Source organism: Crocodylus porosus, unplaced genomic scaffold (genome assembly GCF_001723895.1).
Source record: "Crocodylus porosus isolate Cpor-Errol unplaced genomic scaffold, CroPor_comp1, whole genome shotgun sequence".
Taxonomy (NCBI): Eukaryota; Metazoa; Chordata; order Crocodylia; family Crocodylidae; genus Crocodylus; species Crocodylus porosus.
In genome coordinates this window covers 25,439,400-25,464,957 of record NW_017728910.1, presented here as the reverse complement: position 1 = coordinate 25,464,957, position 25,558 = coordinate 25,439,400, and the positions used below count along the sequence as shown (strand labels likewise).

Sequence of the window (25,558 nt, the reverse complement as noted above, 5' to 3'; positions counted from 1 at the left end):
GATCCTTGCAGAGGAATTTTCCTACCATGCTCCACTCACTGCTTACTCTTCCAGTTCCTGAACAGGGAACCGGGCAAACTCTCCACCCCGCCGGGACCAGGGTGAAGTCCTGGCCCCCAGAGACATCAGCTGCAAAACTCCCCTGTGGGGCTGGGATTTTACCACCAATGCTAGTCAGTAGATCCACACTCACATGGTCCTAATTTCAGATTAAGCCTGGAAAAGGGAACTGGGCCTTTGTGAGAAGGCGACTGCTCTCAGGGCCCTTCCCAGCCTGCCCTCGCCTGACTGACCACCTCGCACTTGTTAGCAAAAGGTCGACTCCAGCTTCCACTCAGACCATCGCCCTTACCCCCCTCCCCCCTGGTATCAATTTTTTATGTATTTGCATGCTTTCTTCCAAGCTCTCCCCCTTGCCAAGTCCCCAAAGCCACGCAGCATCATAGGGTCAAATGGGACCCAGCAGGTCCTGACTGGTCCTCTGGTCCGATCCCCTGCACAGATGCAGGATGGCTACTCCTAAATCAGCCCAGGCCAATGCTTACCAAGCCTCTTCTCGAAAACCTCCAGCGAAGACAACTTCACGGCTCCTGTGCTCAGGTGATGCCACTGCCTCGCTGCTGTAAGGGCTGTGAGGTCTTTCCAACGAAACCCACTATGCTTCCTTTCCCGTTCCTCCATCAGCTTCTGTCTTGTGCCTCATTTTATTTCTTAAATGATTATTTATACTATCCCCTCATTCATACTGCCCAGTGGCACGTCATGATTTCCTTGTGCTCCCCCGACATCTATCTGCATCTGTTACCTCTTGCTTCATATGTGGGCTTTGAGTTCCTGGGGCAAGGACCATTTTTCTTTTGTGTGTGTACAGCACCTTGCACCCAGGGGACCCTGGACCATGACTAGGGCCCATGGCAATAGCAGACAGATGAATCCCAGCTCTGAAACCCTGCCTTGGCCGGACGGGGCTTACCCAAGTGCATCGCTACAGGTGAATCTGCACTGCCCACTTAAAATCCGGCCCCTTTCCCAAGACCTTCCAGCCTGGATGCCAAATGAAAAGAAGAGGGAAGCATCTGACAGCAATTCCCATTGATAAGAAACCAAGCTGCACTCCCGATCCGGTCCACCCGGACAACCCACTCGTCCTTGGGAATGAGCCATTTGCAAAAGCGTCCTGTACCCCAAGCCGTCTCCCCAGGGCACCTCCACCGACTGCACTTCATGTCTTGTAGATGGAGTCCAAATTGCAATTGGGTATCCGGAGTAGCCGCTGCCAGAAATGCCTGTTCTTTGGCCACAAAAACAGTTTTTGCGGCTTCATGTGCTGCTCATTCATTCTTCTAACCTTTTATTAGACCGACCTATAGTATAATCCAAGAGACATTTATTGGTTGCTCTGACTTAGCAGCACTCCGTCTAGCACATAAAAAGCTTTAGGCAGGGAAGGAAAAAAATATATATATATACACATATATATAATCCTTTGTTAGATCAGTGAGGTTTGCAAAGAGCAGAAGAGCTGCATAGAGCGAGCAAGGACAAAAAAAAAAAAGAGATTTTACTCACTTGTTAATTGTCACATAACGATTATTATTTAACAGACCGGCATCTGGTGGAGGCTACATGTTTTAGATTAAAATAAAAGGGACAAGTGCTGCCTCCTTGAATTAAAGCTATTTCAGCATTAATGTTACTCTCTCACTTTGTTCAGGCGCAGCAGCCTTTATAAATACACGGAGAGCAAACATTATCTTTTAAAAGTAGGTTTAATATAGTCAATGACAGATGTTTGCAATTTGAGTTATAAAAAGATGGCTTCTTTCCATTCCAGTGTATGTCAGATATTTTTTTTTCTTCCCTCTTTCTTTCTTCTACCAAACTATTGTGGTTCACAGCACAGGCCACTGCATAGATGAATCACTATTCAAAGCTTGAAATAATGAAGTGGAAAAATTAAATACAGTGTTTTAAAAGAACAGACAGACAGACATGGGGGAAAAAGAGAAAGAGAAGGAGGGAAGGAAGGAGAGAAAAAGCAGCCCGGAAAAAAATTACCTGCCAAAGACTATAACACCGGCTTTATTAAACCAAACACAGAAAAGTGTGACTCCATTCACCAAAATGAAATCAAGGCTAGGTATCACTTCAAGTAAGCTCCCAAGCAGGTAGTGATACGGCCCGGGGTCTCGGAAAGTTCAATACGTGTAATTCTAGCAAAACGTAGTTAAAATCATTAATAAAGGCTGGCTGCTTGACTTGACATTTGGTGAACTACAGATAAGTATATTGGTTCAGCAATCGTTTTTATGCACCTGTTTTATGTCTCCTCTTCCCCGATATCATTATCAGGGTGATATTTCAAAGAACATGCTCGCCCTGAAAGCAAAGCCAAAGGCTGGAGCCCTACCTTCCACATTTACGATCATCTTGAAAGCAAAGCCAAGAGCTGTAGACCTAAGCGTTCATCTCTAACGACAAACCAGATTCGGATAGCGTTACTCACACTAATTAATACCTGATTCACGAATGACCACAATTAAATCAGTGGGACAAAACTCCTAGAGTTAGGTTGTTACCCCCAGGAGCCGCAGTCATGACTTAAAACCCCCCTGCATTACGGAGGCAGGCTAGGAAAAGATAAGGAGAGACGACTGGTTAGCAGGTGAGACAAAGGGGTAAAGACCCCCCGCAAAACTGGCTTCCAGGCTGCACGAGGCAGCTCAAGTTGCTAAGGGCCAGTTTCAACCCTTTGTTATGCAAGTACGAACGACCACTAATCTCCAACTGGTTTCATTTGGTTCCTAACCCGCAGGGAAGAGGATGTCATTAGAGGGAAATCAATGGAGACTTCCGAACGACTGCTCAGAACTGGATCTGAACGGTCCCTTAATGAGGAACCCCCCTGCCTTCCTGATTATTTCTGGCTATTTTTTTTTATTATTATTATTTTAATACTCTAGTGCAGAAGGTGGCCAAAACCACCATAAAGGGAACTGGGGTTTCATTTTGTTGCTAATGTTGCGGGCTTTATTTTGCAATAGCTCATGGAGGGCGCAGCGCCGACGACCGGATAAATGGCTTCCGTTGCATCTGCCTGGGTGCTTTCATTAAGAGAATTACGTAGAATAACAGGAGGGAGGGGAAAGATTTTTCTTTTTTCTTTTTTAATATATATTGGTTTCCCAATATAATTCCTTTTCGAATGGCTTGCTTCAGAAACGAAAGAGCTAATTTTGGGGTTTGCTTCAGCACAGCGACAATGACATTCGTTAGCAGGATGATGATTAGCAACAGCAGGAGTGGCAATATCTCACCATTCAGTGGCATTTTTCCAGCCCCGTGAGCCCGTACTGCTTGACAGATCATAGGCCCAATTCTGAGATCTACATGGACCGTGCCTGGAAATGGAAGGGGACACGGGGTTTTTGCAGAAAATAGACCTGTCGCTTCCACCTCTAAAATGCTGGGAGAGACGCAACCCGCGTCTCAGCGGCCGATGACACTGTGCTAACCGTCTGAGACAGGAAGTGACCAAAGCTCCTGGGAATTATAGTAGACAGCATGACTTTATGGTGTGGGATACAGGGAAAATATCCGTGCTCTTGGTCAACCTCCTATTTCTATAGGACCGCCTATGAAAAAACTCCTCCAGGAGCCAAGGTCCCCCTCGGCCACCCCGCGGTGCAGACCCACAGGGAGGAAGGGGATGTACAGAAGCACAAATACCGCCCTGCAGGCCTCTGCCCCGTATCAACAGCAGCCCCGAACGCCGCCTGGCCTCTGGGAGCTGAGAGATGCTCCCATTCCTAGAGCATATGCCAATAAATCGACCCCCCGGCTTCACAAACAAGACCTGGATCCCGACAGCCGCTCTCATGCACGAGCATCATCAAGCATCTTTGGAGACGAGTAAAAATCATAATAATAAATCAAGCTGATGGTTCACGTGCTGGAATCCAAGGCAGCATCTGCTCACTAGCGGCCTCCGCACAGGAGACCGGGAGCAACAAGGCTGGCAAGCATCGCCGCTCCAAGACCCGCATCAGCAGGGATGGAGGTGGCCCAAGGTGGTACCCACCTCCACGCCCCTGCTCGCACGGCTCTCCTCCCACATCCCACATCTACGCTCCAGAACAAACAGCGGGTGAGGATTTAAAACGGCACGCACACGCTCCTTCTTTGCCTGCCAAACCCGAGCCCCGCCCCGCCGAAAAGGTAGCGAAAAAGAAGAAGAAAAAAGCATCTGCTTCAGTTCTCATTCTGCTCATTTAGTTGCTATTATTAAACCCCCATGTTAACTGCTCCTGCTTTTGCTGGCATTGTATTTGTCAAGGGTGCCAGGTACAAGGAAAAGACATCAGCAGTGGTAATTACTACATCTCCAGCGAAGCTGAGCCATGAGCTAAGGTGCCTCATTTTGCAAAGTGCCTCCAAGAGAGGGGGAAAAAAAAAAAAAAGGCAATGGATCCTAAATCAGGCGAGTTTAAATGGAGAGCACGTCTCTCATCCTCTGGACAGTGCGAAACCTGGGGGGCAGGAAAGTACTCTGCTCTTCCGTGCCCTTTTGTGGTTGCAGATGTGGCCTTTCATGTGCCTTCTGCCTTGGTTTCACCAGAGGGTCCACCTGGGTCTCCACCACTCCACCCGTATCCCCGGCTGAGGATCTCACTAGGCACCAAACAGCCCCATAGGAACACAAGGAAGGACTTTCCCAGGTCCCCCCACAGCAGGCAGGCATGCTCCCTTGGAGGCCGTGCGCCCCACATCTGGGCCTTCGACCCACAAGACCCTCTCTGCCGGCCAGATGTAGACCCTTCACAGGGAACCCCAGCAGCCCCATGGGGAGAGGGGGCAGGGGGTAGATAAGCTCGGTCTGCATTCATCCCGTCCAAGGGGTCCATATCCACATCTGCAGGCATCCCCACCCTTGACACCCTCCTGCTAACAGTGGTCTCTTCTGCAGTCTATGGAGAGAGCCCGTGCCCAGCTGCTTTCCCTCCGTGGAGGACTCTCCTACTCCTCCTACCCTCTCAGCTGGTAGCACTCCCATCCGGACCAGGTGCTTGAAAACCACATTATGATACTTAATTATTTACAAGTGGATTGGGATGCATCAAGCCCTTTAAAGAAGGGGTAGACTGGGGGCCAGCCAGCACACGCTGGGGAGAGCAACCCATTAGGTGGTTATGTGCCTTCCCTCCCGCACAAGACAGATGCACCGCTGGAGCCCGAGGGCTTGGCCCAATTCATGTTCACACAGCTCTGCCAATCGTCAGGGTCGCATTGCCGTGTCTCACCATACTGGGCCTTTCTCCCTGAAAGCTGCAGAAGCTGGCGTCATGGTACTGACGTTTGTTCTCCTCAATAAAAGTTTCTCAGTTTTGTTTGAACCCAAAAGGCTACAGGGTCAGGAACACACGCAGACACCAAACACATAATATTTAAATTTATGTTCATTTTAAGCCCATTTTAGGGTTTGGGGAGACTTCTGAGGTCGGGAACACCTGAGGTCAGCACATTTGTAAAGGGCCTGACCTTTGCAATTATGGAGATGTATTTGCAAAGATGTTCCTGCTTACCCCCATGAGATGCAGGAGGGTATCTATGCCATCGGTCCCCTGAAAGCAGCATAACACCATAGGAGTTGCTTCTGCTCTTCACAGGGTATGCAAAGCAAGAATCAGGATTCAAATGACCAAAAAGGGTGTCACGCGTTCACTTGCACAGGTTGCAAGCCATAGGCATACTACTAAAGTTAGTGCATGTTAAGTGCAGGTAGTAACACACATGTAGATATATGTTCAAGCAGTTTTACATGGGTTGGATGCTCTTGTGGCATTGCAAAATTATTTCCTTTCAAGAGAGGACCATCTCCTAACATCTTCCAATTTTGGCGCTTTACAACATCCCCATGATTTGCAAATGTGTGATGCCACCCATCACGACCCATTCATCCCAGGAACCACCCGCAGACTGAGATAAACTAGTGCAAACACACTAGAAGCTGGCCAGCACAGTGGGAAGGCAAGTAAGGTCACTACTACATAAGGTACAGCTTCTAGGAGGACTTTATTTTTTTCTTTTAGGTACGTGTCTCTGGTTCAGATATACCCAAGACCCAGTGGTGCAGTATGTGACAGATCTCTGCAATGCAGGTGACTTCAGCTGCTGGATTTCCCCTCCAACCTTCATGACACCGCCTAGTGCAAACCAACAGCCTTCTGCACGGTCCTGTAACCCGCCAAGGAGACAAAGCGCTGCACAGCCAAAAGACACACTAGGAAAAGAAGCGGCAGCAACGGAGCAGAAACCAGTAGCCAGGAAATCATAGATCATAGAAAATTCAGGTTGGAAGAGCCCTCAGGAGGTCACATCTAGTCCAACCCCTGCTCCAAGCAGGACCAGCCCCAAATGCATCATCCCAGCCAAGGGTTTGACTTCAAATCCTCCAAGGGTAACCTAAGGGGCACTAAGCTGGGCAGTGATGGAGCGAGGGGAAATAATCACCGAAGAAAGCCTGAAGATCACAGAGTTGTTCTGTTAAGTTTCAGCAATGAAAAGTGTACTGAGTTTTCATGCTAAGCAGCCCAAAGAAAAAGGGATGTGGGGATAACGCACTACCGATGAGAACGTGCCATGAAGGGGTGATCTCTGCCCACGCTCCCAGCTTTTATAACAGGAATCCTCCACCGAGAAACACCCTGGCCTAGGAGCAGACACCTTTCCAGACCTGCTCAGAGAAATGAAACCCAGCAGAACAACGGCCGGGTGTTGGTGCAGGGAGATGGCTGCCCAGACGGCATTTAAATGGAGTGGTGCCATTTTCCAAAGGGTTTCTCTGTGCAAGGTGCTGGCTCCCTTTGGGAAACCGCGTTGCAATAAGGAGCTAAGCACTGCGGAAAAGCAGACCCCGGGTGTGACGGCTGTGGCCCTTCGCCATCCCTCGCCGAACTGGTCCCGCTGAACAAACACGTTCGGCTGAAAACACAGAAGAAGCCCATGTACCAAACAGCAGCCCGGGGTGGAGGGAAACACTCGCGCTTACGCAGCCTACAGACGCACACATCTTAATTGCTTCCAGTCAAATTACAGTGATGTTTCCAAAACCACTGGCAGCTTCTATTTTTTTTTTCCTTTTAAATCCTTCAAATACTTATTTTTTTTAATGCTTATTTCTGCTTGATATCTTGTAAGAGCTCTCCCTGCACCCCCAGGGCTTTTTACTTGGGAAGGAAAGAAAGGTAAGTTGGAGGGGGGAGGACCCATGCAAGTAACAGCAAAACCAGGGTTGCCACGGGCCAGATCCTGGGCACGGAGCCGCGGCGCCTGGCCTGCAGGGCTGGAAATTTGGTGGCCGCAGTGTTGATTGCTGTGGTTCTTGAAACCGCAGCAGCCAAAGCTGCTCCCACCACCAAATTGCGGGCTTCACAGGCAACCCTGCAGGCCAGATGACCCAGCTCCATCCTCTGGATCTGGCCTGTGGACCGTCCCCATGCCCTGGATCTGACCCACAGGGCCAGATGAGTTTGCCCCCCACTTGAAAGCAGCACCTGTATGCAGAATGAGCAGGCCCAAGATGCAACTGGGAGGCAACCAGGGGCCACAACGCCGGCAGGACTACCCCTCTTAGTCCCGCACCCCAAACAGGCTCACGGCACTTAATGAGCAGGACTACGCACCTTGCAGAGAGTCAACACTAAGTGCCGGCGCTCAGACGAGCAAGTCCAAAAATGGGGTGGCTGCAGAAGACAGATCTAGGCCCTGCTGTCCAAACCTTTCACCTGAACTCTGCATTGTGCCATGGGGAAATGCAGCGTGAGCCTCCAAGGGAGACACGGTTTAGGCCCCTGACATGCAAAGCCAAAACCCTGCGGCTGATGCTCCCCAAATGATACAGAAGGAATAGTCTGGAGCAAGCACGAAAGCAGCATTTCCTACCGTCCCGGAAAAAAACTCGCTGATACCGTCTCCTTCTGGTGGTCGACTGACTTCCACAGCATGGATCAGGCAGGAAGGGTTTGTGGGGCCCCCGATACAGCCACAACTATTCTGGGTCCTCTTTCTGCCAGTCTGAGTACCCCCTTTTGCATCGAAGCAGTGATTTGCAACCGGAGCGCCCCGGCACCCCGCGGGTGTCCTGGGATACTTATAAGGGTGCCACACTACATCGGCACTAGGTGTGCAAACATTGTTTGCAAGATAAACACAGGAATCCATAGCTGTGGGTTTTTTGCAATAGGAAAAAAAAATGCTCTATTATTTTTTCTGTAGCCAAACAAAGTGAAAACTAAACACTGACATTTTCCTTCAAGTCTATCCAGGGGTGCCTTGAGTCTAAGACTGAGAGCCACTGCATTAGACAAATAACTGCTCAGTGAGCTCCTAGCAAAGCTTAAGAAAATAAAGTAAATGTGAGTTTGAGGACGGGGAACGGGGGTGTCGAAATAATCAGAGGACACACAGCAGCCACGGCTCCCATGGTCCCCATTCTTCAGCTAGCAAGAAGGGAGGCCTGCGGGAGACGGAAAGAAAAATCCAGGCAGGATGACTAGGTGTGCTGGTTTGCACGGGGAACCATCAACACTTGCAACGGTCTCCCAGGCTCCATTGTTGAAGCAAAAGAACAACAGCGGTCACCGAAGAAACAATTAGAGAGCATCAAGGAGAAGATGGAGCAATAAAAAGGGAATGAAGCGTGATGGGCTAAATATTGTCCCCCCATCTCTCTTGGATCCCAGCAGTCTAATGTTCTTATGTTTATATATGATTGGGCTAATAGGTTTGGACTGGCTGCTGACATGAACTAGCAGCAATACAGCGAGCCTCCGTGTCACCTTTTGAAAGTGGATTAGTTTAAGCTGCAGAGACGACGTCAAATCACTAAGCTGTTCCCTGAATAGTGATCCCTGCCACTGCTCACCGTCGAGACTTGCAAAGTGACCACGTGACCTCCAAAGGCACAAAGTCAGGTAAGGCATGGGCCCGATTCTGGAGGGAAAAAAACGGTCTCCTCCAGTGTGCTGGGCACCCTGAACTTTTAAGTGCCTTCAAGGATGTATTATTCCATAGCAAACAGTGATGGACAAATATTTCCAACCTGAGGTTTCACTTTTCTGCACTAGAGCACCAGGGTCCTCTTCTGGTCTGATTGAATGTGAGAGAACATTACTTCTCACGGACGCTATTTAAAGAAGGTTTATATAAAGTGCCAGCGTGTTACAGACACGGGCTGTATTTTTTGGATACAAAAAGCCCCATTTTCTCACACACAACACACTTTTTTTTTTCTTTTAAAAACAGCTCCTGGAAATTAGAATGAAAATCATAAGCAAGGAATTATGGTAAAAGCAGTTCCCGCCGCTAAAGTGACTCCTGGGTGAAAGCAAAAGTAACTCTGCATGGGATCCAGACAGCTTCCTAGCTACTGCTACTCAGTTATATTACTGCAAGGGAAGTCTGCCTCCCCAGCTTTCAAAAAAAATGTGTGCATTTTATTGTGGGCGTGTATTGTATGCCAGACAATACGGTAATTACTGGATTAAAACACTGCATGTTCTGAAATGTGTGTCAGTAAGGGAACGGGGGTGTAGAAATGCTGCATTAATCCGGCAGTGGTTCTGCCAACACCCACCCTAATCCCTCCGTGTCCCAGATTCTGCATCACCTGTGCTAAGTATTTACGCTGCATCCACACGAAAAGCCCCTGAATCCTCCCCGTCACTAATCTTTGGCATGCTATGCCTTTCGGCCCCTCCGAGCTGGCGCACGCCTAGCGAATGAACACCATGGGAAGTGCTGGCCTTTGGGATGCGATGTCAGAAGAAAAGAAAAAGGGACCCATGCGGATGCTATTTATTTGAAGTTAGGATGGCTGGAAGGAACGCCTGCAAGAGAGATTTTAAGTTTCTTTTCAGCTGAATTGCTCTTAAAGTGGATAAATCAAGGGTCACCTATCAAGAGCAACTCAAAGTCATGTTATATCAGGGTTGAGGTCAATAACTGGGATGCAGACCATTCACCCCGTGCTGAGACGTGCCTGTGGTGGCGCAGGGTTTTGCATCTCACCTCATCGAGCCTCAACATGGAGCACGCCCTGCCCTTCCCACCCTCTCCCAAGAGTCTCTTACCATCCCCTCCTGGTGGCTTGTAGGGATTGTACTTTGGTTTCGGAGCAACAACAGGGGCAAACTTCTTTGGCATCTGCTGGGAGGACACCGAGAGGCTGGGGGTCCCGAAAGCATGCGTGGTCTCCATTCGTGCAGTCACGTGGCCAACGGGCTCGCCAGTGCTCTTCGGCGGGAGCCAGGATGGGTGAGACATGATTCAGATCTGAGCGGAGGGGAAAAACAAACAGGCAACATGCACCTTAGCCTTGAATGTGAAAATGCCAACCTTTGCTTTTGCTAACTTGTGTAATCAAAATAGACACACGCACACCTTTAATGCATGCACCTTGCATTGTAAATCCATGGCTAGGAATGGGCAGCGGTTTATTTATCCCCTGGACAGGATATCAGAGACGGTGGTTAGATCACTGGCATTCGCAGCAGAGAAAAAGGGGAAAGATTACAACCAGCGGTCAACCTTCCTCTCCCTACAAGACCAGTAGACAGGACAACATGGAGGCATCTTCCCCACTGAAACGCGAGTTCTTGGGTCAAAGGCTTCATTCAGTGTCCACAGCCCATTCACATCTTATCTGCCTCAATAAAACTGCCAGAAAAGGTGACCAGATGTAACCCCTGTGCCAAGTGTGCGGGCACTCACTGTCCCATGAAGGAAGGACATGGCATTGTGCATCCAGTACTACACTGGGACTTGCAAACTGGTTATGATCCAGCTGTGGTCTCTTGTGCCCCTTGGAAAAGCCCCTGAAACCCTCAGTGCCCCTAACTTGGGGAAAATGCCCCTTCCTTCACCTGGGTCTTGAGGGGCTATTCATCATTATAGCACTAAGTGCAAAGGGACAAGGGCAGGGTTTTCAGGGGTGATGAATGATTCCAGATGCCACTGATTTTGGATGGTCAATTCAAGACGTGCTAAAATGCCCCAGTTTTCTGGAAGTGCAGGGCTCCCTCTCCGAAAAGCAGCCTCCCTCTGGTGTCTCAAAGCACAAACCAAAGCCTTCAAATGAAAATGAGTCACGGCGACATTTGAAGAATGGTACCCAGTTCATCAGGGGCTCCGCTGCAATGAACAAACGCACTTTGCACTGGCTTTTGGACAGCCACGAGATGGCAACTATTAAAGTCATTATCCCCCCTAAACTGAACGGGAGCTGCAGCGAGGTGGCAAAAGCCCTGTATCCCTTCACTAATTCCCTGTCATCCACTCCAGTGAAGATGGAAGGCGTCATTAGTTGCACCATGTGCCCAGCTGCTGGTGTTTCACACTCCCCCCATTTAGGTTAGAAGGACTGAAGCTGGCAGCAGGCTCCAGAGACCCCGCTCAGGGAGGCTCTCTTGAGCCACAATGCACGGGGAAGGATCGGCGTGCAAAGGGGAGCGTGGGGCTGGGGATGGCATCCTCCGATTGCTGTTGTGTAAAAAGCGTTTCCAGCTGTGAGCAACAAGACACACCGGAGTCACTGCCGGGTCTGCAAAGAAAGCTGCTTTCTAGCTGCAGCTGCAAGCATCTTCCGACGGAGCTGGCACACACGGCCAGCCGCGATCTCCCTGCAAATGAACGTATTAATCAGTGCAAAGGGGCAGCGGAGTGAGCGGGTGCAAAGGCTTCCAGGAGAGGCAAATCATTGCCGAACCCTGCGGCGATGCAGCTCTCTAACTACCCCGACCCAGGCAGAGGCCGTGCACACGGGAAATCTGCTTGAACGTCTCCCGAGGCGGCCTGTTCTGGAGCCAGAAACCGCAGTTGCACGTCGCCGGCTGAAGGGCAGCCCTTCCAAGCTGAAAGCAAGCGGGCAGCTGCTACCGCCACCTCTGCCATCTACCCCTGGACTGGAAACCAAGCATCTCCTCGCTGGTGCTGCTGGAGAACTCGGCTGCCGCACCAGACGGCCTGCCAGCCAACTCAGCATATTCTCGGGATTGCAAAGTTTACAACTGCCGTGTGCGAGCTTCTCACGTTGCAAAAAAAAGAAAAGAAAAAAAGAAAAGGCAACTTCTGCAGACAGCTCCAAGTGTGATAGGAAATGTTCGAACAGGAAGGCGACGCATCTGGAAGCTGATTTAAGCCTGTCACCATCTGATGCTTCTAGAAGTTGCATCTTCATCTCTTTCCCCATAAATAGCACCAGGTAGGTCAAGTTTTCAGACCCGAGCTATTCTGACTCACCCTGGCCACCGAGGAGAAGAAACAGCAGAGTGTAAATCATGGGTCATAGGGGGCAGAGAGAGGGACAGAGAGTGCAGGAGGGAGCCCCGGCCTGTCTCAACTCAGCGATTTGCCGTTTGCAAATAAAGTCAAGCCAATGGGTAATGTGAGAATCCCAGATTACCAGGCTGTCCGCAGCATCCCCACAGCTCACTGGTCAGCCCGTGTCACAGCTTGTGGCAGCTGAGGTCCCATTTAGGATGCAAGCTTTCTGGATCTCCCCCTCGTCCCAGAGCCACTTCCGCTGTAATGCTTCCAGTGGGGAAAGCACCACGTTAACACCAGGACCTCCGCAGATAGAGAAATAAAGCCTGGCAGGACAGCTGATCCAGGCCTAAAAAATGGCCTAACACTTTTCAAATGCTAAAAGGGCGGGTGAACAGAGATGATGATCCACCATTTTCTATTTCTACTGGGGAGAGGACAAGAAGTGATGGGAAAAATATAGGTGAGGTAGTCAGGCGAACTTTTGAATGGAGAGGGTATGAAATACAAAATGAAATAAGCTTTGCATGTTGAGACCTGCTAAGCCCTGGAACAGGGCACCGGGAAAGACAGTCAAATCTCTGCCATTGCAAGCTGTTACAAGCAGGGGAGACAAACTTGTGTCTGGGATGGTTTAAGGCAGGGACAAGACTGCCGAGAGCAGCACGCTGCACTAAGTGAGAGCCCAATAGATAGATAGATAGACAAATACTGTATACCTGTATCTATCCATCTATCTAGAGAGATACTGTATACCTATATCTATCTAGCCAGATAGATATGTAGATATATCTATATCTACATAGCTGGATATAGAGAGATATAGATATGCATAGATAGATATAGAGAATGTATATCTATCTGTATGTATATCTATCTATATCTAGGTAGAGATAGATATACATTCTCTATACCTATCTATACCTATATATGTATAGATATAGATATGCATGTATGTATGTGTATCTATCGCTATAGTTATATCTATTTTCTACACATCTATATAGATATAGATATATAAATTATAGATATAAATAGATATGGTTATCTGTCTATCTATCTGGATATCTACCTATATAGATAGACATGGATATCTGGCTATCTATCTAGATATCTACCTATATAGATACAGATATATAGATTACAGATAGACATGGATATCTATCTATCTATAGATAGATATCCATATATATCTACCTATCAATTGCTTGATTGATAGATAGATAGATATTATATATAGTTATATATATATATATATATAAACACCCAGAGAGGGCTGGTAACCCCTAGCACAGCTCATACCAGCAACAAGCCCCGGAGGCAGCCAGGCACAGTGAACCTAGTCACCTTCCCACACCCGCTCTGCTTCTCAGTCTCATCTTACCAGCTCACAGCATCATTCTGAAAGTAAGAAGTGAAAGGCAGGTCTTCTCACACGGCCAGAAAGGAAACCGACTGCTAGGTGGGGGGAGCTGGGGGCATGAACCGCAACGTGCACCAGGCCTGGGACCTGCTGCTCCCAGCACCAAAATTTATGGAACCAGAAACAACACGTTCACCAAAAAAACAAAGAGATCCGGCCTCCTCGTCATCCCACATCCCCCCAAAACTGACAAACGAAACCATAACGATGAGCGAACAATGGAGGTCCTTAAGGGGATAAAGTCCCAGAGGACCATACAGGACAAGTCCGTGATGCTATTCCCAGCCCCCCAGAAGCGAGGACGCCCCTCGGCCCTTTGGCTAATGGGGCTCACATTTGCACCCAGCCCCGCTCCGAGGGCTGCGGGTCTGCTCAGACAAGCAGCACAGCACCCCGCGGCCCCACACCGAGGGTTTCTCTCAAAAGTGGAAAACACCACCTTGCAAAACAGTCGACCTCGCCTTCTGCAGCTCCTGGGTGGTTCATGAGATGTCTCCCACTGAGCACGGGCAGGGCTGGATGCCCTCTTCACAGCACGAGACACGTGTGGACCAAGGGCCAAATGCATCAATAATGTTCATCTCGACAGCAACACTGCACAGGACAGGGGGGCCAAGAGAGAAGAGGCAAGGCATCACGAAACCTAGGGACCGGAGCAATAATGGTCAGTCCGAGACCGCAGCCCACACTGCTCTCCTCTGGCGACCGGGATCCAGGCCCTGCTGCTCAATACAGCATTTGTTTTGCTGCTTGTATTGCTCTAATTATTTCCCCTTTAGCCTTTCCTGTTCCTCCTCCCCCCCTCTCATTTTCTGTTGTGCTGTTCTCAGTCTTTTTCTCTTTTTGGGTCCTTCTACCATCCCAAAGGAGTTCCCTTTTTCCTTTCACGTCCCCGCTGCGATCAAAAATGAATCCAGGTCCCTTGCGGGCCAAGCAACACACCACTGATTTTCACTACTGGGGCTAAATGCATTGGGGAAAGAAGAAAGGGACTCTTCATCGGGTGTCTCATCTTTTAAGTGCACCTTAATTGGATGGCAGTGGCAGGGATGAGGGGAAGCGCAGTGTAGATGCCCCACAGCATTATCCACGCTTCTCAGTCCCGCCTCCTAGCAGCCCTCCTAGCCCTACGTGGGCACAGCCAAGGAACTTACATTTTGCAACACCTTTGCTTTTCTAGTCATAAGCATCTTTTGCTAATGGTGCCAAATGCATGGCTATTGCACAATGTAGTAAGCAAAACAGGACTTGGTGCTGCTTGAGGGCCCGTGATCCTTCCTGGGGAGCATTAAACATGTGTTACTTCTGGTCATGGGAAACTAGACAGGCCAGGCCAACAGTACGGTCCAACCCGGCCCTACTCGAAGGACCGGCAACAAGTAACATGGGCAGGAACATACGGGGTGAGGCGTGTCCTGCAGCCACGGACTAGGGACGTCTAACGGTACAGCAAGGGGCCCGAGATCCCGGCCGTGTTATCTAGGAAGGTCCGAGCGGCACTATCAAAAGGGCAGAACATGAAACAATCAGAAAGGCCTGACAAGGAGACCGCATCTGCTTGCTTTTCACTACCGGGGCCACTCGCCTCGGATAGAAACCAAAGGGCTGACAAAGAGGATCCAAACTCAATTTACCCGCCCATCAGATAAGGCTGGGGAAGGGTGAAGCACCGATTTGTCTCCGCTTGAAATTGTTAGTGCGTTCGTCTCCTGCGGAACGGAGACAGCTGACTCATTTGTACTGAGACTTTGCCCAAATAAATCTTAATTTCCTCCTCGCAGTCACATTCATGGACTGGCTGCTTCTGCGGAGTTAATGGGACTGCGCTGGGGTAATGGAGAGAAGAACGTGTCCCTGCGTTAATGAAGACAAAACCCTCTTTGCAAGTTCAGGGTGGAAATGGCTTTTAATCCACGCACGGCAGCCTGCGCCTTCTTCATCCCCTCTCCTCCCTTCACCACCTTGTTCAAAATCCACCAGTGTATCACGTGGCTTGAGGCGTCGTGTGTGGTGCATCACGTGGCTCGCGGGCAGCGATTGTCCAAATGGACGTGATGGTTTCTTTGGACTGCTTGTGCTTCAAGGCTGCTGCAAGCTCCTTTGGACAGAGACAGCCTCCTTGCCTCACACCGGGAGCAGGCAGAAGTGCCTCCTCAGCACGTCCCATGGTCCTTCTCCATGAGCATTTGAGAAGGGAGTCCCCTGCAGATGCTCGGACTCCAAGCCTGTATTTGAGTCCCCCCATGCCGTTGCACCCCTCTTCCGCTAAGCATCTGTAGCCACCCTAGGTTGGTCACCAACACTTTGCCACGTCCACCCACCATGGTTCACGTCACTACAGAAGCAGCTTTTGTCCCTACACCCCTCCAGCCCTAGCACCGATCCCGATCCCAGGTGTGTGCACTCACAGACCTGCCTCCACGGGATGCTGCTCCCCTCTGTCCCATCTGGGTTTGACTCCCAGCTGGCAAAATGCTTTCCGGAAACCTGCTCCCCAAACTCTGCAGTTCTGTCAAGAGCAGCAATCAAGTCGGATTTGGGAAGATTCGGTCTTCGTACTCCTGAAACTGCTTGTTCCCCCAACCCTGCTCACCTCCGGGCACGAGATGCACCGATTCCTTCATTTATGGCCAGCGGGCAGTGCGGCCGCTTTCCTATTTCTCGTGGCCTCCAGATGAGAATACAATCTCACAACCCTGGTCTCCTCAGGGGACTTTTCTCTGATCGAGGAAGTGTTGTGGGTACTTCAGATCGCAGCGTGAGCCCTCCTCGGATGGATTTCCCATATGGTATCATTTATCCTCATGGATATCCCATCATTTGGGAAATGATGTGATCCCCTTTTGAAATCCCTCCATGCACTGAATATCACCCCTCCTCTTCTGCTAATGAGGACAAGACCCCCTGTTCAAAAGCACACCGCGCCTAACCCGCTTGCAGTTTCCAGTCCAAATCCCTGCGGAGCTGAGGAGCCAAGAGACATTTCCGCCCCAGAAATGCAAATGCATGCGGGTGCTTTCGTATCCCTGACCCACCGCCCCAGCAACAGAGGACACTGTTAATGGGATGGAAAACAATGCAAGAAACCAAACAGGATCTGTTTGCCCCTGGATCGAGTCTGTTGAAGTAACAAGCATGCCAAGAGCCATAAATGCAACCTGAGACAGGATTAGCAGGTGAGAGGGCTCGGGGGGGCTGTTTGGGCAGTCACTTTAATGGCTGTTAACATCAAACTCCTCACTTCTGACCCAAATACAGGTGCATTACGTGCTGGTTCCAAGCACCGGCTGTTCTTTGCCTCGATCCCAGCGCTACACGCTTCAGTACAACCACTTCTCTCCCCCGGCCGTAGCTTTCTCTGCCAGCGCGGTTAGGATTAGACGCTATACCCTTGAGAGGATCAATGCCCTCTTTCTGCCAAACAGCACCGCAAGCATTCACCAACTTCTAGCCTAACCCCCTGCTGTGGGATGTCATTTATATAATCACAGGAATTACAGGAGGAGCACACCCATCAAGGTCACGGCGTCCATCTCTCCTTCCAGTGCTAAGCTCTTCCTTTTGCTCAGTCCAACCATCCTGCATCCTGTGCTCTGGCTTTGCATGACTCAAGCTGTAGGACTCAGATTTCTTCCTGGTCCAATTACTACAAGGGAAAATGTACATCCCTACAGCCATCAATATTTCCAATCCCATATCAAAGCAATACCGACTCTCCTCTCCAATCAATAATCTTGATCAATGTTTTCATCAGCGACCTGGAAGATGGGATGGATGCACCCTCAGCAAGTTTGCAGGTGACACCGAGCTGGGGGGAGCTGTAGATACACTGGAGGGGAGGGCTAGGATGCAGAGGGACCTGGACAAATTGGAGGACTGGGCCAAAAGAAATCCACCAAAGACTGAGGAGTGCAGATTTACTGCTGTTGTGACACCAGTACGCCCACGAGGCATACGCACTGGTACACCAACAAGCCCTCTTTGGCCGACACTGCTGACACCGGTTCCTCAATCTATCCCAGAAGATGACCCTTTGGCCAGCCGCACTGCATTTGCACAAGCGCTCGCACTAGCTCTGAGCCACTGTCATACCTACACTAGCAGAGCTCTCCCTCCTGTCCTTTTGTCCTACCTTTTCATTTGAGGGCTCTCCCGACAGCAATGCTAGAACAGCTACAGCAGCAGAGGTTGCACAGCATGGGCGAACCCCTTATTTCCGACTGTATTTCAAATGGATGAAGCTACATCCACAAACACTTCAAGTGGAGGCCGAGCTTAATAAAGGCAGTGGAGCTGCAGGGGGGAAAGACCTGTCAAAAGTGTCTGCACTGGCCAGTTTCTCAGTGCAGGCTGCAGCTACCAAGGAACATGACACGATGCATCTGATCCCAACTCCATACTAGGTTAAAACGTCAACCCCAGTCCTCCTGGGCTAACTTGGACACGGAGTCACAATTCCCTCTCCTTAGTTTCCTTTCCACAATGTCTAACCTTAAAATCCTTTGCTCTCCCTCAAATTAATTTAATTAACCATTAAGGAGATTTGAGCAGGGCTCCTTGGGTTCGACCATCACCAAACGTGCATGTACGCACGCGCACAAAAAAAAAGCTGGAGGCTGAAACTCTGCCTTTTAAGGCATGTCACATCTCGGTGCCGGATGACAAACTAGGCTTTGGAAACCCAATAAATTGAGCTTGACTGGCCCATCTGCATCGAAACAAAAAGCAGTGCTGGCTCCCCAGAGATAGATAGATCTATCTAATCTAATCTGTCTCTAATGACCGCATCACAGCTTTGCCAGAGAGAGGCTGATGCCTGGCTTCTGGTGTATAAGACGGTCCCCAGCATCCGTAAGATGCACAGGCTTTGAATAAGACATTAATGCAAGGCCAGGACCATTTGGGGTCACTGAATAAATCCTGCGGCACTTGCCAGGAAGGGGACAGACCTGGAGCTTCGCTCGATATGCTAAACTCAGAGGCAGCAAAGTTCCCAGTTGGATCTGGAGAGATGAGGCAGGACATGGCTCTGAGCCAGGAGATTTTCTTCCCATTCCTCTCGCTCGAAAATTTATTTCCCAGCTTGCAGGAAGAGGCTCTGCAACCACAGCGAGGAGCTCAAGGTGGAGGCCTCGGCATCTTATTTATGCAACGATAAGAAAATGGATTAGCGTAGAGGACGAGAGGCCTACCTGCCAGCGTCGTATCATGGTAACCCCGGCACGGAGGCGGTTGGTTTTCACATTGCGTTTTCAAACTCAGCTCGCTCTCAAAAGGCACCTTCGTATCCCTCTATTACCCTCGCCCATCACGGAGCCAGCGGGACAGCTCGGGACGGGGGCTAGCACTGCAGGCTCCTAGCAAGCCGCAAAGGGCTGTCTGCTCACCGGAGAAAAAAGCAGTAACTTTAGCAAATAAAACCAATGAGACTCGATTCCTGAACCAGTGGAAATCAGAGCTTTGTGGGATCCTCCATCAACCCTCCAGGAACAGCTCAGGCTAATGCAAAGGAAGACGCGGGGGAGCAAAAAATGCCGCTGCTTTTGAGAAAGGCAGTGTTGCCTGGTGGTGGTGACAGCAGAGTACCGAGATGGGCCGGATACTTCAGCGCGTGGAAAATTCAAAGCTCATCGTGGCAACTTTACAGAGCATCACATGTCCCCAAAGGGGCCTAGGGAAAAGGTCCAGGAATTACTGGGGTAACGGATGCAAATTCTTGTGGAAGAAAAAATTTGGGATATGCCTCCTTCCTTCCCCTTTTACGCACGCCTAAACGTAATGCGCACTAAGGCGATTTAGGCGTGTGTCTACACGTGCATGCACTAAGGCACATTAATGCAGACTGCAGACTGAATTGGGATTAAAGTCAGTCCAAACACCCTGACAAAGCATTCGTGCACGAATGCTTGCTAAGCAAATTTTTTTCTAACTATTTGAGTTGGTCTAATAAAAGATATCAGATATAACCAAAGAACCTTCTTTCCAATGTCAGTCGGCATACACAGCGTTAATATGTCTTATACATGCGTTAAGGGGCTTTAGCTATTCATGCCCAAATTTGATGCCTGCTTTTGCTGGAATCAAATTTAGGTACGAGTAGCCTAAAATGTCCATTTTTAAGGTGCATTAAGGGCATGCACGTGTAGACCCATGCTCTTAAATTGGTTAATGCACCTTAAATCAGCATGTGTAGCTGTGCCCCCCGTGGAGAAATTGCACATCTGGTTTAAACCCAGCCAACAGGGAATGCTATAATGGGACCAGTCTGATGCTGGGGTGGAAGGGAAAAGTCACTTCTCTCAGGTGCAAGTAGTGACAAAAGGTGTGTTGCAAACAGAAAGCAAACGGAGGTGAGGTACCCACCAGAACCAGTGTGATGCCTTAGAGGATGCCTGGTAAGCAGAGTATGCCATGACAGGCCCTCTCTGTAATGTTTTACACCTAAAATACATAGCCCCGTGCTTCGAGAGAGCAGGACAGTCACTGGTTAGTAGCTGTTGGCCTTGGGCAAGAGCAGATCTTTAGCAGCTGAAGTAAACGTAGACCTACCGGGAAGATTACAAGGACCTGCAAGGTCCCGGAGAAGGGAGAGGGACGTGGGTCCCCCTGGAGAAGAGTGATGGATGGAGGCCTGGGACTACAGCAGGGGGCTGGCCCTGGAGCAAGCCAAGAGGGGCCGAGAGGTCCAGCCAGCCCTAGGGGCAATGGATCCAACAAAATCCCCCGGCAGAGCTTTTGCCCAGAACCAGCCCATCACTAATGCCTAGGTCCCGTGGCCTGCACAATCCTCTCCTCCACTCTTAGGCACTGTGTGGTGCCATATCTCAGCCCTGCAAATCCGCTGCATGCCTCCACCTCTTCCTGCCTGCATAGGGAGCTCCCCCACCCTGCTCCTGCCTTGTCTACACAGCGATGCCCGAATTCACTTTTGAAGCAGATCACTTGAGCTGCATGAAAGTCCTGTGCAGACGCTCCCGTGCAGATTTCAAGCGTCTTCATTGAACATGGTCCGATGCACATCCCAAGTCAACTGAGCTAAACTGAATTAAGGACTTTTTAATCTGGAGTAAGAGCATCTACACGGGAGGTTCATGCAGTTTTATGCACCCTCTGCTGAACTTGGATGGACTTTCCCGAGTGCACCAGGCCACCGCGGGACATTCACGCTGGGGGGCTGGCTCAGCACACTCAAGCTACAGAGATGCTCCATCGCGGCCAGGAACAAGGAAGAGACGGAGAGTGCGAGGTGGACATGGAGAAACAGCTGATACTCTTAGCCCAGTCTCTGGGGGAAGGGACTCAGCTCTCTCCTGTCTCCCATGCTCTGGTGACTCCCCTGGGTCAGGACAGCTGCCAGCAGACAGCTGAATGGCAACAAGCCCTTTGGATCAGGGGTGTCAAACGCATCGGGCCCCAGCACTGTGCAACATGCAGTGCCTGCTCCAGCTGGCCCAGGAGCATCATGTGCAGTAGGGTCCCAGACTAGCTGGCACAGCCTCTGGATCAGGTATGCTACAGGAGAGGGAAAGGGAGCAGGTCCATGGGCCCCGTTCGGTCAGCATCATACCCCACGTAGGTCTGATGAGACCCAGGGGCAGCCCAGCTGGGCTCCCCACATGCACAAGCGGTCAAGCTTGCTTCCTTATGCAAGGCATCCCCATCATTGGCAAAGGGGAGGCTGCAAAAGCCGGGGCAAAGGACACTCCTGAGACAACACCTCGAGTCAAGATTGGATAAAGACAAATGCCTAATTCTCTAGGCTCAACCACCAGCCCATAAAGCAGCGTCATCCAGCCTGCCGGGCTCCCCACAAGTCCAAAAGCTGGGCAGCCGGGGGAAGAAGTGGCGGTGTTCATTGCCACTCTGGATCTGTGGGGAGCCCAACAGGCCACAGAGCATGGCCCCGAGCACTATATGGGCCACACACAACCCAACCCTATACACCGACCCCACAAGGGATCTGGCCCATGGACTGGCCCTGTACCACTCTTCAGGCCTGCAAGACGGCACGTTGGAGCACCATTGCTCTGCTCAGACCTTGGAGGGAGAGCGTCAAGGAAGGTGCAGACTGTGGGCTTTGTGCAGCGAACTCGAGACGCAGCCCCAGGAGTGTGAGAGCGGGGAGATGGGCTGTTGATTTACAGCTGTTTTGTTGCAGAAGTATCCGAAGATGAATGCTCATCGCTGAGGAAAGGGCCAGGATGCGCTGGCATATGGGCGAAAACCTCAGGCTAATTTGCTAACAGCAAGTAGCACAGATTGCAGGGTCTGAACATGCAGGCGCAACCAAAGCCCAGGCCTGGGGTTCAATCCTTTCAGGCTTTGCTCCTGGCTTTCTCTCTTAACTCAGATCAAGTGCTTTCTCCAGCCAGATGGGCTTCATCTGTCTGTACCACGCAGATAACAGCGTCCGTGGGCTCTGGGGCTACTCAGAGCATGCAGCAACTGGCCGAACAGCAACTGAGGCACTGTTTGCTGAACGGCCTCCTGCTGCTGTAACCCATGGTCTTCTCCTCTTTATTCGGTGTGGGTCTTGAAGGCCGAGCTCCTCCGGGCACGGGTTTGTAAACCAGATCCTCAGTCACCACAGCTGCAACGCTTCACCCCGGCTGTGCCTCTGGCCCCACAACGTCACTAGTTCAAGCCCTGCGTTAGGCGGCTAATTCCCATGCCTCCATCCCGTCTCAAGTGCTTGCTCCATACTCACAAGAAAACCCTTTCTTCTCCCTCTGAAGAACTGGTGTGAAGTGCTGCTAGGCAGGTCCAGCTATGTTGGTCCCTGGATTTAAAAGGTCCTAGATCTGAAGGCCAGCAGGCTGTACCGCGAAGCTCATCTTTCCACCCTCTAATAAAAGAGATGGGATTTACCCAAAGAACCGGGTCTGCCTATGTCCTTAGACCAACAGGGCTACGACCAACACCTCTTTCCACCCTGCCTTTTCATGGAGGGAGGCAGGCAAGGGAAGACATCCTAAGCCCAAGGAGGAGTGAACCTCTGAGCTCCCTCGCCCCTCCCAGGGACAGCGAATTGCACTGCAGACTTCCAGCTGGGTCCGGCTGCCATTCGGTGTGCTCTATTTTTAGGTTACGGCAATGGCACCTTCTGCATATGGACAGCGTGCACGTATAAATCGAAATGAATGAATTAAGTGCCAACCACTAGAGGTAGCTGCAATACATCACGGGTGGGTCACGGCCTGCTCCCTGGTACCAGTAACTCTCCACGAGGCACTGAGATGCCTCGGTGCTATATCACGCATGCAAAGAAGGAATTTAGTCTTTTAAAATAATGCCACTATCAACTCACGGTTATACAGGGACTTTCAGCCCCGAAGGATGCCCGAGTGCTTCATCACCTCCTACTCAAATGTGCAGGAATCCTATTGCCAGGGAAATCAGCTTGCTGCTAAGCAGACACGATTGCTGGTTCTTCAATGCTGTCCACTACTTTTGTGCACCTCGCTTAAGACCCCACAGGCTATCTGAGTATCTGCCCTTCTAACTCAAGCCACAGGCAACCAAAAGCTGTGCAAATCTGACCCCCCAACCCCTCCCAAGTCGCAGTCCAGGTCTTTAGCAGCCACCTCAACCCTCTCTTTGTGGTTCAGGCTGGACTGGTTCTGGGGGCACAGCTCCTGTGCTCAAAAGCAGCGGCCAAAATTATGCCCGCTGCACAGCAGGATAACTAGGGGTGGGACAAAAGAGTGAGAGGGACCTCTGGGACCCAGACACGAGTACAGAAAGCATAGTGCAATCCTCAGCACAAATGCAGAGAGCCTCCACTTTTGCACCGAGGCAGGCGCTCTGGATGCCTCGAGACCACGTCGCTCTGAGCGCAGAAACGCGCCTGCCCCAGGGAGGGTTCAGAGACTGCAGCCAGGAATCAAACGTGGGACCCAGGAGGGCTGAGGAGTTTGCACGTAGCTACATCTCACATCCAGGCCACTCAGCCATCTCCTCGGATTTATGAGCTGCAGAGGGATGCCTGGGTTAGTGGGAGAAGTGTTCCAAGTATGGAAAGAAACTATGAAGAAATTCAAAAGGGGTTTTGTTGTTGCTCTTGAAATGTTTCAAGAGAGAACAATTTATTGTCTGAGCTTCTCAGCATCCAAAAAAAAAAAAAAAGATCCAAAATATTCAGGTTTTGGAAACTGCTCTTTTCTGATCCTCTCTCCTCTTCCCTTCTCGCCCCCTTTACTGTACTCTATTTTGCCACCAAGAAGAGGAGACGCGTTAACGGTGGGAAAAAAGGCAAAAACATTTAAAATGAATAATAAAACATAAAAATCAGCCTACACCACTGATTTTCACCCAAGATGGAAATTTTCCAGGAATTAGCACTCTGCAAAACATTCTGGTTGCAATGAAACATCTTTTTTCTGTCCACAGATAAAATACAATACAGTCATTTTTCAGCCAGCTCCAGTTCGCAACCCGCTGCTCAGAAAAGCGGGTTAATCCAGAGCTGGTGATGTCCCTTTATCAGGAAAGGCTGCCTTTGTTTTCCTCTGCCCCCGTCATTTTTGGTGGGGAAACAACGGCTGAACGAAGCGGCAACCTGGCAATGACCAACCCAGCCTCAGCTTGCCCCTTGCTCTTGTTGGCATTAAAACAAGAAACCCTGGGCCTGGGTGTGCGCTGCATCCCCAGACGCGATGGCCAGCTCAGGTACCGATAGCAGCACAACCCCGGAGGCACGGAGCTCAGTGTGGACACGTGCACCTTGCTGGGCTCCTAGCAGGACTCAGCACCCTAGTCCTGAATAGCCAAATGTACCCAATTTTAACTGCAATGCAAGAAGTGGGCTCTGGCCCAGATCCCGCAGGCTGCACAGTTAACGTGCTTGGGCTACCTTATGTATTTCTAAGCTCCCCTCTGATTTCTTCCATGACCGCCTATCTGTAGAGGTCCCCAAGCTACATCCACTGGGGTCATCTCGGTGGTCCCTGTGGGGACCCATTGCAAAGACCCACGTCTTTTTTAAGCCTGGCAGTCTCAGTGCTGCAGCAATGCAACAACATTAGCAAGGGTCAGCCTGTAGACAGAGCTGTCAGCTGGGCATGGCTGTCTGGACTTCCCATCCCACCAGCACGGTTCATCGCTCTACTAGGCTTCCCATCGCTGGGCCATGCTAGTGATTCGCAGCAGCGCTGTGAATCTGCTAGACCACGCACCAGACGCGGGACAATCGCACGCACACATACCCACCCGCCTCATTCCCACAGGGAGCTGATTCAGAGAAGGGGAATAGCTGCAGAAACCCAACGGTTGCTCCCACAGATCACCACTCCCAGGACCCTTCTCTTGTCGAGCATCCCATTCATAGTTGTGGTTTCAACATGTGATTCGTGTTAGGCCCCTCACTTGCTGCTGGATGGGTCCGCAAAGCAGATGTGAACATCTTTAGTCACAGATCCTGCTCAGTACGCTGTCTCTTTGGGGAACAGATGGGCTTTTTTCACTCAGCAACGTTCAGATAATGATCAAACCCAATGCACAGGTTTGCCTACGGATTGCACGTGAAAGGGAACACCACGCAAACAGGCAGGGGCAAGGTCACGTAGTAACTGATTCACGGGCAGAGCATGCCACCTGCCATGCCAGGGGCCAGTGGAGATCCCTGGACTGCAAAACCAGCCACGCCAAGGGGATGGGACCCTAATGGTTCATCTACAAAAGGAAACGGGGTTCGACCCAAAAGACCCTAATGGTTCGTCTACGTGAGGAAACGGGGTTCGACCCAACAAGACACTAATGGTTCGTCTATGTGAGGAAATGGGGCTCGACCCAACAAGACACTAATGGTTCGTCTAC

General features: G+C 50.4%; 1 protein-coding gene across 2 annotated transcripts in view; it reads right to left on the bottom strand.

Moving 5' to 3' along the window:
* LPP (LIM domain containing preferred translocation partner in lipoma) overlaps nucleotides 1-25,558 on the bottom strand; it is a 316,153-nt gene that overhangs the window by 239,620 nt on the left and 50,975 nt on the right. For both annotated transcript variants that reach the window (XM_019532903.1, XM_019532904.1), the window contains one exon: nucleotides 10,131-10,332. In XM_019532903.1, coding sequence (XP_019388448.1) covers nucleotides 10,131-10,323 — 193 coding nt within the window. In that variant the 5' untranslated portion in view covers nucleotides 10,324-10,332. The remainder of the gene's footprint in view (nucleotides 1-10,130; nucleotides 10,333-25,558) is intronic.